The sequence below is a fragment of the Triticum dicoccoides genome, chromosome 3B (genome assembly GCF_002162155.2).
Source record: "Triticum dicoccoides isolate Atlit2015 ecotype Zavitan chromosome 3B, WEW_v2.0, whole genome shotgun sequence".
NCBI classification, from domain to species: domain Eukaryota; kingdom Viridiplantae; phylum Streptophyta; class Magnoliopsida; order Poales; family Poaceae; genus Triticum; species Triticum dicoccoides.
Window position 1 is genome coordinate 797013777 of NC_041385.1, and position 14821 is coordinate 797028597.

Genomic DNA, 14821 nt, shown 5'->3' on the forward strand with positions numbered 1-14821 from the left:
ATTCCGGAGCCAAACAATTAAGGTTAGAAATTTTTTGGAGCTGTTAATTAATCCAATTCAAATACACCGTGATTTAAATCAAAGACCAAAATGTCATGGAAAATGTGCCTCAGCTCTGGTAGAGGTTTACGCCAGGTGCCAAAATAAATGAACATTTTTTAAGGGCATTACATTGAGGAAATTATAATATGTATAAAAAATGAAGGGTGGAAAATGCACAAAAAATTGGTGCGGCTGGGGACTCGAACCCAGGACCGCGTGGGTTTGTGGTGTTTAGGGCTGCGCTGGTAACCGCTAGGACAGATGGCAAGACTTTGACATGGGTAGGGAAGGAAGGTATACATAGTGAGACTGTGAATTTTTTTTAAAAAAAATAGTGAGACCGTGAATGTTTGCACACGCGTGAGAGTGGTTTTCCTTTGTTTTGCACTTAAATTTTGGAGGGTTGGAAGGTTGAAAATGTATGTTGCACTACCACATGATTTTGGTCAGAGTGGCACTTGGTTTAGGATTAGAGTGGCACTTGGTTTAGGATTTAAAGGGAATAAATTTACATGTTAGTTCATGACTTTTTGTTTGAATGAAACAGAGGGCTTCTCACCCCCTACGATTTTCATTAATGAAAACCACAAGTTCTTGAACTTCATGACTTGTTTAGGGAAGAAATGATAAGTTTGGGCACGGACATTTTTTAACACACATAATGAGATAGAACACACCGTACCATTACAATAACTTAGATAAGTTCACGGACAGTTTATGGACACATGACGAAACATTACACGACACGACATGACATAGAAAAGCAACAAAATAAAAAACCAAACATGACGAGCTTGACTCCGGGCTTGAACATCTTCATCTTGACCTCCTTCTTCCACCTTGGCCGCGCGCGCCCCTTCAACACCATCTTCATCTTCACACCTCCTCCTCGTCGTCGTAGGGAAGGGAGTGCATCTGGCCTGGAGCGGGGAAGATGCGCTCGTAGTTGGTGTAGATGTTGTAGATGGTGAAGAAGATGGCCTCGCAGCCGCACCAAAAGACTTGGCCGAGGAGCTCGCGCGCGTCAAATGGGTTGGTGAAGGTGACCGTGAGCAGTAGGAGGATGCCGTCGCGGTCACGAACCTCGTTGAGGGTGAACATCCTCGGCGAGCCCCGTGGGAGGTGGGCATAGCCGGCTCTGAGGAAGGCGCGGGTGAGTTCGACGGAACCCCTCCACCTTGAAATAGCCCACACACGGAGCTCCCTCTCCACGAGCACGCCCGGTAGGTAGCGCAGCTCCGGCACCACAGGTGGACGGCGGAAGGTCGGCCCGTTGAACTGCATCTTCTTCACTTGGTCTCGCTTGGGGAGGGCTTGGTCGCTTGGGTGTTTGAAGTTGGAGAGGATCGGATCTAGCTTGTGGGTGGGAGAGGAAGAGAGGCACCCCATTTATAGGCCTGTGGTGGGAGAGGAAGAGAGAAAGGATGAGAACGGTGCGTGCGTGAATCCGGACGCGTGTGTGTATCCGTTACGTTTTGCACACTTAAATTTTTGCACGAAAACGATGCATCTTTGACCGGGCAGTGCATGTGAACCGCTGCCCTGAACCGCTGCCCTGAACCACTGCCCTGTACCACCTAGCTCGCCTCGCTCGCCTAGCTCGCCTAGCTCGCCTAGCGCGCCTCGCTCGCCTCACTCGCATGCATGCACGTCGCTGCCTCCCGCGCATGCGCAAACCCACGTAGCCGCCTCCATGCATGCAAGGCCTGGAAAGGCTGAGACGGGCTATTTACTGCGATCTCAGGCCCAGACAACGAGACGGCCCAACGGTCCATCCAGCGCGTCCGATATTTGTTAAAAAAACAATCTCCCAGCCAATCAGATTGCATCTCGCGGATCGCCCCCCTCCTCCCCGCAGATTTCTTCTAGAAGGGTTAGATCGACGGCCCTTGATCACCGCTAGGGTTAGATGAACGGTCCTTATTCAGCGCTAGGGTTAGCGGGGTTTGGGAGGGGTTTGGAGCAGTCAAAGCTATGTTTGACCAGATTTCAAATGAGCATAATAAATTAAATAAAAATCAGAAAAATTAAAAACCTGCGCACATAGTCTTCTTATGTCATATACTAACGATTTAAGTTGATAAACAAGCTTTACATACATTTAAATGATAAGTTCATGTGTATTGTATGATATCTCGAGTATCTCAAACTCTCTTGTATGAAGTGAAGAGAAGTGTTTTGGGGAAATGAACATGAAAATTTCAAAAAACTCACCACAACTTCATTTTGGAGTGACTAAGAAGGATCCAGGCTTAGTTTTTTATTTTGATGTTTTACACTTGTTTAAATCTTGGTCAAAGTTAAGTTTGACCAGAATTCAAATGAGCAAAACAAATTAAAAAAATCAAAAAATGGAAAAACCAGCGCACATAGTCTGTACATATAGAATATATGTGTAGGAAAGTTATTTGGCTGATTTAGATAAGGTCGAAAAAACCTTGCTTAGAAATGAGGCCGTTTACCCTACCTTTGGACCCCTCTTTTTAGCACATTTTTCATGAAAATTTTAAAAACCTCACCACAACTTCATTTTGGATTGACTAAGAAGTATCCAGGCTTAGTTTTTCATTTTGATGTTTTAGACTTGCTTAAATCTTGGTCAAAGTTAGGTTTGACCAGAATTTAAATGAGCAAAACAAAATTCAAAAAAATCAAAAAAAAGGAAAAACCATGTGCTCATTCAAACATCATCCAACAGATATTTAAACATCATGTCAAACATACTTCTAACATAGGTCCAACATCATCCAACAGAAATACAACATGTCAAGTGATAAATGTTTCATAATACAACATCATTCCTTATTCATAATGTTTCATAATTGTTCATAGATAGCGTTGGGGCTTCTGTCTGTTCCTTGAGCTTCTTGCCATCACTTTGCTCCTCGTGCACCTTGTGCTCATTGTTTCTTCTCTTCTTCTCTTGGTTGTCGGTACCTTGCGCGTCTTCTTCAAACCTACCATAAAGTTGTGCAAAACATAAAGGGTCCAAACATAAACGGTAATGAGATCGTGTCAAGTGATAGATGTACAGTAGTATTTGACCCTTGCAAGATTTACATACCTAGCAGAACTCACAACAACAGAAGGTTGGTCACCATTTGGAGCCTCACTTGGATCATCATGATCACCATTTAGAGCCTCACTTGGATCACCATTTGGAGCCTCACTTGGATCATCATTTGGAGCCTCACTTGGATCACCATGATCACCATTTAGAGTCTCACTTGGATCACCATTTGGAGCCTCACTTGAATCATTATTTGGAGGATATTTTGGATCATCGTCAAAATCATGCGGCTGTTGACCATCATCATTTGGAACCTCGTCAAAATCCTCATCTGATGCAACCGGCTGTTGACCATCATTTTCATCATCTGTTGAGGCAACCGACTGTTGACCAACATTTTCATCATCTGTTGAGGCAACCGGCTGCTGACCAACATTTTCATCGAAGCCTTCATCGAAACTCTCTCCGAACGCTGGATCTACTGTGTTATCACAATACTTACCGAAATGACCAGACCCACCACATCTTGTGCACTTACGCTTCCTCGCTCCAAGTCCAGCTCCTTCGCTGCGAGGTCTTATTCGACTCTTCCTTTGTCTACCTGCTGCTCTCTTCAGAACTGGAGCGCAAAGCTTGAATCCAGGGTCCACCATGTCCCATTGTTGTTTTCCCTCCATAGCAGGCAAGGCATAAGCATATGTGGCTTTGAACCTTGCAACAGAGTAGTAATCATGCACATACTGCTGTATGTTCCCTGCTGGACCTGGGAGAGAAGTGATGAAAAACAAGGCATGAATGCATGGCAACCCAGTTATCTGCCATTGCCTACAACTGCAAGTTCTAGCTTCTAAATCCACTAGATATCTCCATTCCCTCTTCTCTTTATCCAAATATGATATCTCTGCTGTGGTACCCGAGCAAAGCGTCATGTTCATTTCCAAGCCTATTGTCTTCTGCTTCAGTTCATTCATCACGGCAGGGATGATAATGTGGCCCATGAATTTTGCCTCGGCTATTCCTGCACGATAATGAAATTTCTGCATGTATTCTATCCTTATCCTGTCAAGCAAATCCACCACATAATGACCCTTTAGTTTCCGGATCGTTGAGTTGAAAGACTCTGCTAGATTATTGTGCACATAGTCAACTTTGCTCACTTCACTGAATTGGCTTCTGGCCCATAACTTGGAGTGGTGTGTTTCCAAGTATTCTTTCACTTTGGGATTCATGTATAACTGCCTCAAGTGGTAGTTGTGCTTCTTCACACTGCATGTCAAAGATGCTGGCCATAAATTTTCGGTATACACCTTTCCTTTGAATTTCTTCATGAAATTTGCAGCAAGGTGACGCATGCATTCTCTATACTCTACTCCAGGGAACACATTGTCCACGGCCACTTCTAAACCTTTGCAGGCATCTGTATGAATGACCAACTCATTGGGATGTGCAATAGCCCGGCGGAGATTATGCAAAAACCAAGTCCATCTCTCCTCAGACTCTGTCTCCAGCACACCATAGGCAACTGGAAATACAAAACTATGTGCATCAACTGCACAAGCTGCTACTAACTGTCCTTTAAACCTTCCTGTGAGAAAAGTGGCATCAATAGCCAAATAAGGCCTGCAGCCTGCCAAAAAACCCCGGCGACAAGCCTCAAAGCAGACAAAAACCCTTCTAAAGCATTCCTTGGTCTTTGTCACTCCCCTGAATGTGTACTCCACGGTGTGGTGATCAATATCTACAATACTACCTGGGCTTGTCCTCTCCACTTCACCTTTGAATGAATACAACAATTAAAAACTTTCCTGCCAATTACCATAAATAGAATCCATAGCATGTTGTTTACCATTGAACAACCTCATGTATGGTAAATCTATCTTGAACTTATCTTTGATGTTCTTCTGCAATTCCTTTGGACCCACTTGCTGGTTTTCATTCACCCACTTTTTTACTTCTTCTGCCACCTATCTTGACTTGGCTCTACTGATTGTATCCTTCCTAAGGGTTGATTCCTGGCATGTGTGCTTAAAAGGATTCACTTTGACCTGAACATTAGTGCTATTCCGCATTTTAGCTGCAAGCAGCCTCCATGGACAACCCTCAGTCGGACAGTGCACTCTGTAACGTACTTGATCGCTCTTGTCAACTTTGAAAGTACGTTCTACCTTGATGCAGTATGTCACAAGTGCATTTCTACACTCATTCATGGATGCAAAAACTGTACCTTCTTCCATTTGAGGGTTCAAAGGGTCCCATTCAACAGCTGCAAGGTCTTCGCCCTCACCCATCGCGTCATCATCCACACGGACTGCATTGTGAGCCTCATCTTGGTTTTCAGCCCGAGGTGCCCGTCGTAAATTCTGAATAACATCAGAATATAACTTCTCTTCATCAACCCCAGAATTGTAGCCATCAGGCTCCACTTCAAGGGGGACCCTACTGTTGTTGCCCACACTTGTCGAGCCACCACGTCGCCGTGCACCAACTGAACTGTTCTGGCTAGAGATGCCATTACGACGACTTGATTCTCCCCGAGATGTTGCACCCGCCATCCTAGGTCCAAATGCCTGCTCAAGCACATCAACTTGCAGCCTCACATGAAAATTATCTTTCTCTTTATGCCTAACAAACATGGTAGCTAGCTCTTCATTATTACTAACTGTCACCCAATTCTTTTCCCCATCATAGTATTTGTATACCACTTCATCAAGCAAACCCCAAGGATATTGGCTACAAATTACCTCCCCAAATTGTCTGAAACTCCAATTACTAGCCATTGGCAACCGATAATCAAAACCTCCTTGGTATTTCTTCTTATCCTTTGCATCGAACATGTACCGGTCCCTTCTAATGTGCACCATGAAAGCAAACCGCAACTCCATCCTAACCGGCGAAAAACAGAGACGCAATCAGCACACTAATTGGGCAAACCTACTCGAATCGAGTGTTCAAATGCACAAGTAAGCTCAATCTAAACAAGAGGCGAGACTTACCCCTCGGGAACCCAGTCGTGGACGCGGCGGATCTCCGGCCCGATGCCTGCCTCGCCAAATACTCCGGGGTTGCCGTTGCTCACCGTTTCGCCCTAGGGTTCTTCCTCCTAGTTCAAATAGCTCCAGCAGCCCCCCACCTTTGAGCGCTCCGGCCGGGTGCACGGAAGGAGGCCGCGCCGCGAATCGAGCAGGTGGCGGGCACCCCACCCGTGGCGTCGCAGGAAGGTGGTGGGCGTCACAATGAGCCGTGGAGCATAGGCGCAGGGAGGTAGTGGCGGAGCAGGCCGTGCAACTGGTGGCGGGGCAGGTGCTGGCCGCGGCGCAAGGGGCGGCGGCGGCGGCGCAGGACAGCCGGCCGGGCGGATGGGTGTGAGCTAGAATGATTTGGGGATTTAGTTGCAGGGGCCTACATGTCAGCTCCGGACCCACGTCCACGCGGTCCCACGTGTAAGCTCCGGACGCACAACTACTAACGCCGGCGGACGGAATGGACTCAAATATGGCCGTTTGGCCTCGTCGTAGTTGCTGTGCTCGGACTAGGGGCAAAACTGAGGACAATTTGCATCTGAGGGCAAAACTGAGCACATGGACACCACTGAGGGCAAAAGGATAATTAACCCATAAAGAAATATAGTACATTATATGGCTCAATTCGAATGTAGATTGCTCAATATTGATCATCGACCACTAATTTAGGAAGTGTATATAGCTGTCAAAATGATAATTAGAATGTTGAATGCTCAATATCGATCGCCAACGATTAACCTTACTTGAGAGCAACTAACAGATTAGTAGGAGTATATGTTAGAACAGTTGTAGCTACATTATTGCACAGATATGCAAGAATACTACAATGAGTCACAAACTGCTTATGACATGGAGCATCCGTGGGAGAGAAGAAAAACTGATTTAATGAACTGAAGATGGTAAATCTTCAATAAGATATGTGGCACAACATATGCAAAATCGCAGGCTGGTCAAGGGATCCAACTTTAGAAATTGATAACTGAAATTAAATGCATCTCATTTAACAGTTTTAGGTCATTTAATTCTCACAATAAAAAGCTAGAAACACAGTAATTAATTTACAGCAAGACATATTATACGGATATTGTCTTCCAAAAATTCTAGCCTAGTTACGTTTCTTCTTTGTTTGAACAAAACATCATAAAAAATGCTAAAACATATATATTCTTTAAAATTCAGTAATCCATGTCACACAACCCGAAGAGGGAACATGCATATAACTGCTAGTCGGAGGTCATCAAACTAACATGTTCAGTGTTTCACTTAGGTAACTTTTGAACACTTGTATCCTTGTAATTTGGAACTAATCCAACAGAGAATAGGAAGTAAAATTATGTCCTCTCTCATGAAACATAGCTGTACAAATCTAAAAATTAACTAATAGAATAAGAATGCACTAAGCTCGCATGAAACATATTAGTGCAAGTACTACCTCGTTGATCTGCCCTCTGCTTTTGTTAGCCCTCTCCTCCGTACCGACTCCTTTGGATGCTTCTGTCTTGTCTGCTTGAGGGGGAAACGAAAAAGTTCTACAGACAAGTCCTCTTATATCTGTGAGATTTTCGGTTTTATAACATAAGAAATCTCTTAAAATTCAACCATGCTTTGTGTTGTTATTAATTAGTAAGAAGAACCCTCGTCGACACGCTGCTATTAGTGTGCATCGCCTAGGGCGATGGCTGGCATGTCCTTGAGCCACTGGGCACTGGTCAAGCGGCTTGCCAATTGCATAGACGATGAATCCAATGTCCCAGAGCTTCTACGGGTCGACGATGTTGCGACGGCGAAGACGAAAGCCAGCTTCTGCATCACGTTGTACATGCGCCTGCAGTCGAGGCTCCTGAACTCCTCCCACTCGGTCAGGATGCAGACGGCGTGCGCATCGCGGACGGCCTCGTACGCGTCCGACGTGATGGTGACGGGCTGCCCGGCGGGCTCGCCCACCGGCTGCAGGTGACGCGGGTGGTCCGAGTCAATCTTGTTCATGGCGAGGTTGCGCCGCACCTGCTCCTCCGTCACCTGCGGGCCGTGATGCTGACGACGGCCTTGCAAGTCTCATGAAGATGAGACCTCTGAATAATCAACATATATAGTACTCGTAGAAAAGAAATAATATGATTTGTTCTGGACAAAAATCATTGGGTAAAGGCGATGTGATTTATTTTCATTACGAAGTAATGCACCAAGCTACTGGATGAGATGACTTACCGAAAAAACTATCAACCTTCTGTATGAGATGAATTACTTGAAGAATGCCTTGCTCTTGACCTGGCGCTCCAACCGCTTATGGACTAAAAGAAACAAAAAGATCAAGATAAAAACACCCAACTTCATGCAATTTATTATTTTATAGGCTTGTTGATTGGTTCACAAATGAGCAAATGTCGAATGGACCTTACTGGACTGCAGGAGGACGCTTAAGGCGAGCTTGGGGCTGAGCACACCACTGAGCACCATCTTGTCCAGTGTCTCCATGAGGGCCCTGCCAACGGCTGACCACTGATACATCTCGAAGACCACCAACGTCCCTCTTCTGATCCCCTCTCCTGCCGATCAACATTATCATAAGTTAGAACAGTACCAACAATCTCAGTAAGATTGGCCACAGAGTCATGCTGGAACCCCAAAAAAGGTCGAGCAGCAAGGAGCACAAGGGCACGAGCAAACGTATGTATTCCGCCACCACTAATTCCCTTGAATACTTGGATAGGTAGATAGTGCATTGAGTGAAGGAAATATGCTCTAGAGGCAATAATAAAGTTATTATTTATTTCCTTATATCATGATAAATGTTTATTATTCATGCTAGAATTGTATTAACCGGAAACATGATACATGTGTGAATACATAGACAAACATATAGTCACTAGTATGCCTCTACTTGACTAGCTCATTAATCAAAGATGGTTATGTTTCCTAACCATAGACATGTATTGTCATTTGATTAATGGGATCACATCATTAGGAGAATAATGTGATTAACATGACCCATCCCGTTAGCTTACCACTTGATCGTTTAGTATTCTGCTATTGCTTTCTTCATGACTTATACATGTTCCTGTAACTATGAGAATTATGCAACTCCCGTTTACCGGAGGAACACTTTGGGTACTACCAAACGTCACAACGTAACTGGGTGATTATAAAGGAGTACTACAGGTGTCTCCGAAGGTACATGTTGAGTTGGCGTATTTCGAGATTAGGTTTTGTCACTCCGATCGTCGGAGAGGTATCTCTGGGCCCTCTCGGTAATACTCATCACTTAAGCCTTGCAAGCATTATAACTAATAAGTTAGTTATGAGATGACGTATTACAGAACGTGTAAAGAGACTTGCCGGTAACGAGATTGAACTAGGTATTGGATACCGACGATCAAATCTCGAGCAAGTAACATACCGATGACAAAGGGAACAACGTATGTTGTTATGCGGTTTGACCGATAAAGATCTTCGTAGAATATATAGGAACCAATATGGGCATCCAGGTCCCGCTATTGGTTATTGACCGAGAATGGTTTTAGGTCATGTCTACATAGTTCTCGAACCCGTAGGGTCCGCACGCTTAACGTTTCGATGACAGTTTTATTATGAGTTTATAAGTTTTGATGTACCGAAGTTTGTTCGAAGTCCCGGATGTGATCACGGACATGACGAGGAGTCTCGGAATGGTCGAGACATAAAAGATTGATATATTGGAAGCCTATGTTTGGACATCGGAATGGTTCCGGGTGAAATCGGCATTTTATCGGAGTACCGGGAGGTTACCGGAACCCCCCGGGGGGTTAATGGGCCTACATGGGCCACGAGGGAGAAGAGGGAAGGAGCCAGGAGGGGGCCGCGCGCCCCTCCCCTCCTAGTCCGAATAGGACAAGGGAAGGGGGGCGGCGCCCCCCCTTTCCTTCCCCTCTTCCTCCTCTTTCCCCCCTTCTCCTACTCCTACTTGGAAAGAGGGAGTCCTACTCCCGCTGGGAGTAGGACTCCCCCCCTTGGCGCGCCCTCTAGGCCGGCAGCCTCCTCCCCCCTGGCTCCTTTATATACGGGGGCGGGGGGCACCCCAAAGACACACAAGTTGATCTACGGATCGTTCCTTAGCCGTGTGCGGTGCCCCCTTCCACCATATTCCACCTCGGTCATATCGTCGCGGAGTTTAGGCGAAGCCCTGCGCCGGTAGAACATCATCATCGTCACCACACCGTCGTGCTAACGGAACTCATCTCCGGAGCCTTTGCTGGATCGGAGGGCCGGAGATCGTCATCGAGCTGAACGTGTGCTGAACTCGGAGGCCCCGTACGTTCGGTGCTTGGATCGGTCGGATCGTGAAGACGTACGACTACAGCAACCGCGTTGTGCTAACGCTTCCGCTTACGTTCTACGAGGGTACGTGGACGAACACACTCCCCTCTCGTTGCTATATCATCATCATGATCTTGTGTGTGCGTTGGAAATTTTTTGAAATTACTACGTTCCCCAACAGTGGCATCCGAGCCTAGGTTTTATGCGTTGATGTTATATGCACGAGTAGAACACAAGTGAGTTGTGGGCGATACAAGTCATACTGCTTACCAGCATGTCATACTTTGGTTCGGCGGTATTGTGAGATGAAGCGGCCCGGACCGACATTAGCGTACGCTTACGCGAGACTGGTTTCACCGTTACGAGCATCATGCTTAAAGGTGACTGGCGGGTGTCTGTCTCTCTCACTTTAGCTGAATCGAGTGTGGCTACGCCCGGTCCTTGCGAAGGTTAAAACAGCACCAACTTGACGAACTATCATTGTGGTTTTTGATGCGTAGGTAAGAACGGTTCTTGCTAAGCCCGTAGCAGCCACGTAAAATTTGCAACAACAAAGTAGAGGACGTCTAACTTGGTTTTGCAGGGCATGTTGTGATGTGATATGGTCAAGACGTGATGCTATATTTTATTGTATGAGATGATCATGTTTTGTAACCGAAGTTATCGGCAACTGGCAGGAGCCATATGGTTGTCGCTTTATTGTATGAAATGCAAACGCCCTGTAATTGCTTTACTTTATCACTAAGCGGTAGCGATAGTCGTAGAAGCAATAGATGGCGTAACGACAACGATGCTACGATGGAGATCAAGATGTCACGCCGGTGACGATGGTGAACATGACGGTGCTTCGAAGATGGAGATCACAAGCACAAGATGATGATGGCCATATCATATCACTTATATTGATTGCATGTGATGTTTATCCTTTATGCATCTTATCTTGCTTTGATTGACGGTAGCATTTTAAGATGATCTCTCACTAATTATCAAGATGTGTTCTCCCTGAGTATGCACCGTTGCGAAAGTTCTTCGTGCTGAGACACCACGTGATGATCGGGTGTGACAGGCTCTACGTTCAAATACAACGGGTGCAAAACAGTTGCACACGCGGAATACTCAGGTTATACTTGACGAGCCTAGCATATACAGATATGGCCTCGGAACACGGAGACCGAAAGGTCGAGCGTGAATCATATAGTAGATATGATCAACATAGCGATGTTCACCATTGAAACTACTCCATCTCACGTGATGATCGGACATGGTTTGGTTGATTTGGATCACGTGATCACTTAGATGACTAGAGAGATGTCTGTCTAAGTGGGAGTTCTTAAGTAATATGATTAATTGAACTTAAATTTATCATAAACTTAGTACCTGATAGTATCTTGCTTGTATATGTTTGTTTGTAGATAGATGGCTCGTGCTGTTGTTCCGTTGAATTTTAATGCGTTCCTTGAGAAAGCAAAGTTGAAAGATGATGGTAGCAATTACACGGACTGGGTCCGTAACCTGAGGATTATCCTCATTGCTGCACAGAAAAGTTACGTCCTGGAAGCACCGCTGGGTGCCAGGCCTGCTGCTGATGCAACTGACGACGTTAAGAACGTCTGGCAGAGCAAAGCTGATGACTACTCTATAGTTCAGTGTGCCATGCTTTACGGCTTAGAACTGGGCCTTCAACGATGTTTTGAACGTCATGGAGCATATGAGATGTTCCAGGAGTTGAAGTTAATATTTCAAGCAAATGCCCGGATTGAGAGATATGAAGTCTCCAATAAGTTCTATAGCTGCAAGATGGAGGAGAATAGTTCTGTCAGTGAACACATACTCAAAATGTCTGGGTATAATAATCACTTGATTCAACTGGGAGTTAATCTTCCTGATGATAGTGTCATTGACAGAATTCTCCAATCACTGCCACCAAGCTACAAGAGCTTCGTAATGAACTATAATATGCAAGGGATGAACAAGACTATTCCCGAGCTCTTCGCGATGCTGAAAGCCGCGGAGGTAGAAATCAAGAAGGAGCATCAAGTGTTGATGGTTAACAAAACCACTAGTTTCAAAAAGAACGGCAAGCAAGTTGCTGCTCAAGAGAAGAAACCCAAGTCTGGACCTAAGCCTGAAACTGAGTGCTTCTACTGCAAGCAGACTGGACACTGGAAGCGGAACTGCCCCAAGTATTTGGCGGATAAGAAGGATGGCAAAGTGAACAAAGGTATATGTGATATACATGTTATTGATGTGTACCTTACTAATGCTCGCAGTAGCACCTGGGTATTTGATACCGGTTCTGTTGCTAATATTTGCAACTCGAAACAGGGACTACGGATTAAGAGAAGATTAGCTAAGGACGAGGTGATGATGCGCGTGGGAAATGGTTCCAAAGTCGATGTGATCGCGGTCGGCAGGCTACCTCTACATCTACCATCGGGATTAGTATTAGACCTAAATAATTATTATTTGGTGCCAGCGTTGAGCATGAACATTATATCTGGATCTTGTTTGATGCGAGACGGTTATTCATTTAAATCAGAGAATAATGGTTGTTCTATTTATATGAGTAATATTTTTTATGGTCATGCACCCTTGAAGAGTGGTCTATTTTTATTGAATCTCGATAGTAGTGATAAACATATTCGTAGTGTTGAAACCAAAAGATGCAGAGTTGATAATGATAGTGCAACTTATTTGTGGCACTGCCGTTTAGGTCATATCAGTGTAAAACGCATGAAGAAACTCCATACTGATGGGCTTTTGGAATCACTTGATTATGAATCACTTGGTACTTGCAAACCGTGCCTTATGGGCAAGATGACTAAAACGCCGTTCTCCGGTACTATGGAGAGAGCAACAGATTTGTTGGAGATCATACATACAGATGTATGTGGTCCAATGAATGTTGAGGCTCGTGGCGGATATCGTTATTTTCTCACCTTCACAGATGATTTAAGCAGATATGGGTATATCTACTTAATGAAACACAAGTCTGAAACATTTGAAAAGTTCAAAGAATTTCAGAGTGAAGTGGAAAATCATCGTAACAAGAAAATAAAGTTTCTACGATCTGATCGTGGAGGAGAATATTTGAGTTACGAGTTTGGTCTACACTTGAAACAATGCGGGATAGTCTCGCAACTCACGCCACCTGGAACACCACAATAAAATGGTGTGTCCGAACGTCGTAATCGTACATTACTTGATATGGTGCGATCTATGATGTCTCTTACTGATTTACCGCTATCGTTTTGGGGTTATGCTTTAGAGAGGGCCGCATTCACGTTAAATAGGGCATCATCAAAATCCGTTGAGACGACACCTTATGAACTGTGGTTTGGCAAGAAACCAAAGTTGTCATTTCTTAAAGTTTGGGGCTGCGATGCTTATGTGAAGAAACTTCAACCAGATAAGCTCGAACCCAAATCGGAGAAATGTGTCTTCATAGGATACCCAAAGGAGACTATTGGGTACACCTTCTATCACAGATCTGAGGGCAAGATTTTTGTTGCTAAATTCGGATCCTTTCTAGAGAAGGAGTTTCTCTCGAAAGAAGTGAGTGGGAGGAAAGTAGAACTTGACGAGATAACTGTATCTACTCCCTTATTGGAAAGTAGTTCATCACAAGAACCGGTTCCTGTGACAACTACACCAATCAGTGAGGAAGCTAATGATATTGATCATGAAACTTCAGATCAAGTTTCTACAGAACCTCGTAGGTCTACCAGAGTAAGATCCGCACCAAAGTGGTACGGTAATCCTATTCTGGAAGTCATGTTACTTGACCATGATGAACCTACGAACTATGAGGAAGCGATGATGAGCCCAGATTCCGCAAAATGGCTAGAGGCCATGAAATCTGAGATGGGATCCATGTATGAAAACAAAGTATGGACTTTGGTTGACTTGCCCGATGATCGGCAAGCTATTGAGAATAAATGGATTTTTAAGAAGAAGACTGACGCTGATGGTAATGTAACTGTCTATAAAGCTCGACTTGTTGCGAAAGGTTTTCGACAAGTTCAAGGGGTTGACTACGATGAGACTTTCTCACCCGTAGCGATGCTTAAGTCTGTCCGAATCATGTTAGCTATTGCTGCATTTCATGATTATGAAATTTGACAAATGGATTTCAAGACTGCATTCTTGAATGGATTTCTAGAAGAAGAGTTGTATATGATGCAGCCGGAAGGTTTTCTTGATCCAAAAGGTGCTAACAAAGTGTGCAAGCTCCAGCGTTCCATTTATGGACTGGTGCAAGCATCTCGAAGTTGGAATAAACGCTTTGATAGTGTGATCAAAGCATATGGTTTTATACAGACTTTTGGAGAAGCCTGTATTTACAAGAAAGTGAGTGGGAGCTCTGTAGCATTTCTAGTTTTATATGTAGATGACATATTGTTAATTGGAAATGATATAGAATTTCTGGATAGCATAAAGGGATACTTGAATAAAA

At 44.6% G+C, this 14821-nt stretch overlaps 1 protein-coding gene across 1 annotated transcript; it reads right to left on the bottom strand.

The window, feature by feature from the left end:
- Positions 1-7686: 7686 nt before the first annotated feature.
- Positions 7687-8358, bottom strand: LOC119282309 (UDP-glucose 6-dehydrogenase 2-like). Its single transcript, XM_037562580.1, has one exon. The coding sequence runs from the start codon at positions 8056-8058 to the stop codon at positions 7726-7728; it is 333 nt and encodes a 110-aa protein (XP_037418477.1). The 5' UTR covers positions 8059-8358; the 3' UTR covers positions 7687-7725.
- Positions 8359-14821: the final 6463 nt, after the last annotated feature.

What these genes read in the sequence shown, in the direction of transcription:
- LOC119282309 (XM_037562580.1), bottom strand. Translation starts at nt 8,058, where the DNA reads ATGAACAAGATTGACTCGGACCACCCGCGTCACCTGCAGCCGGTGGGC.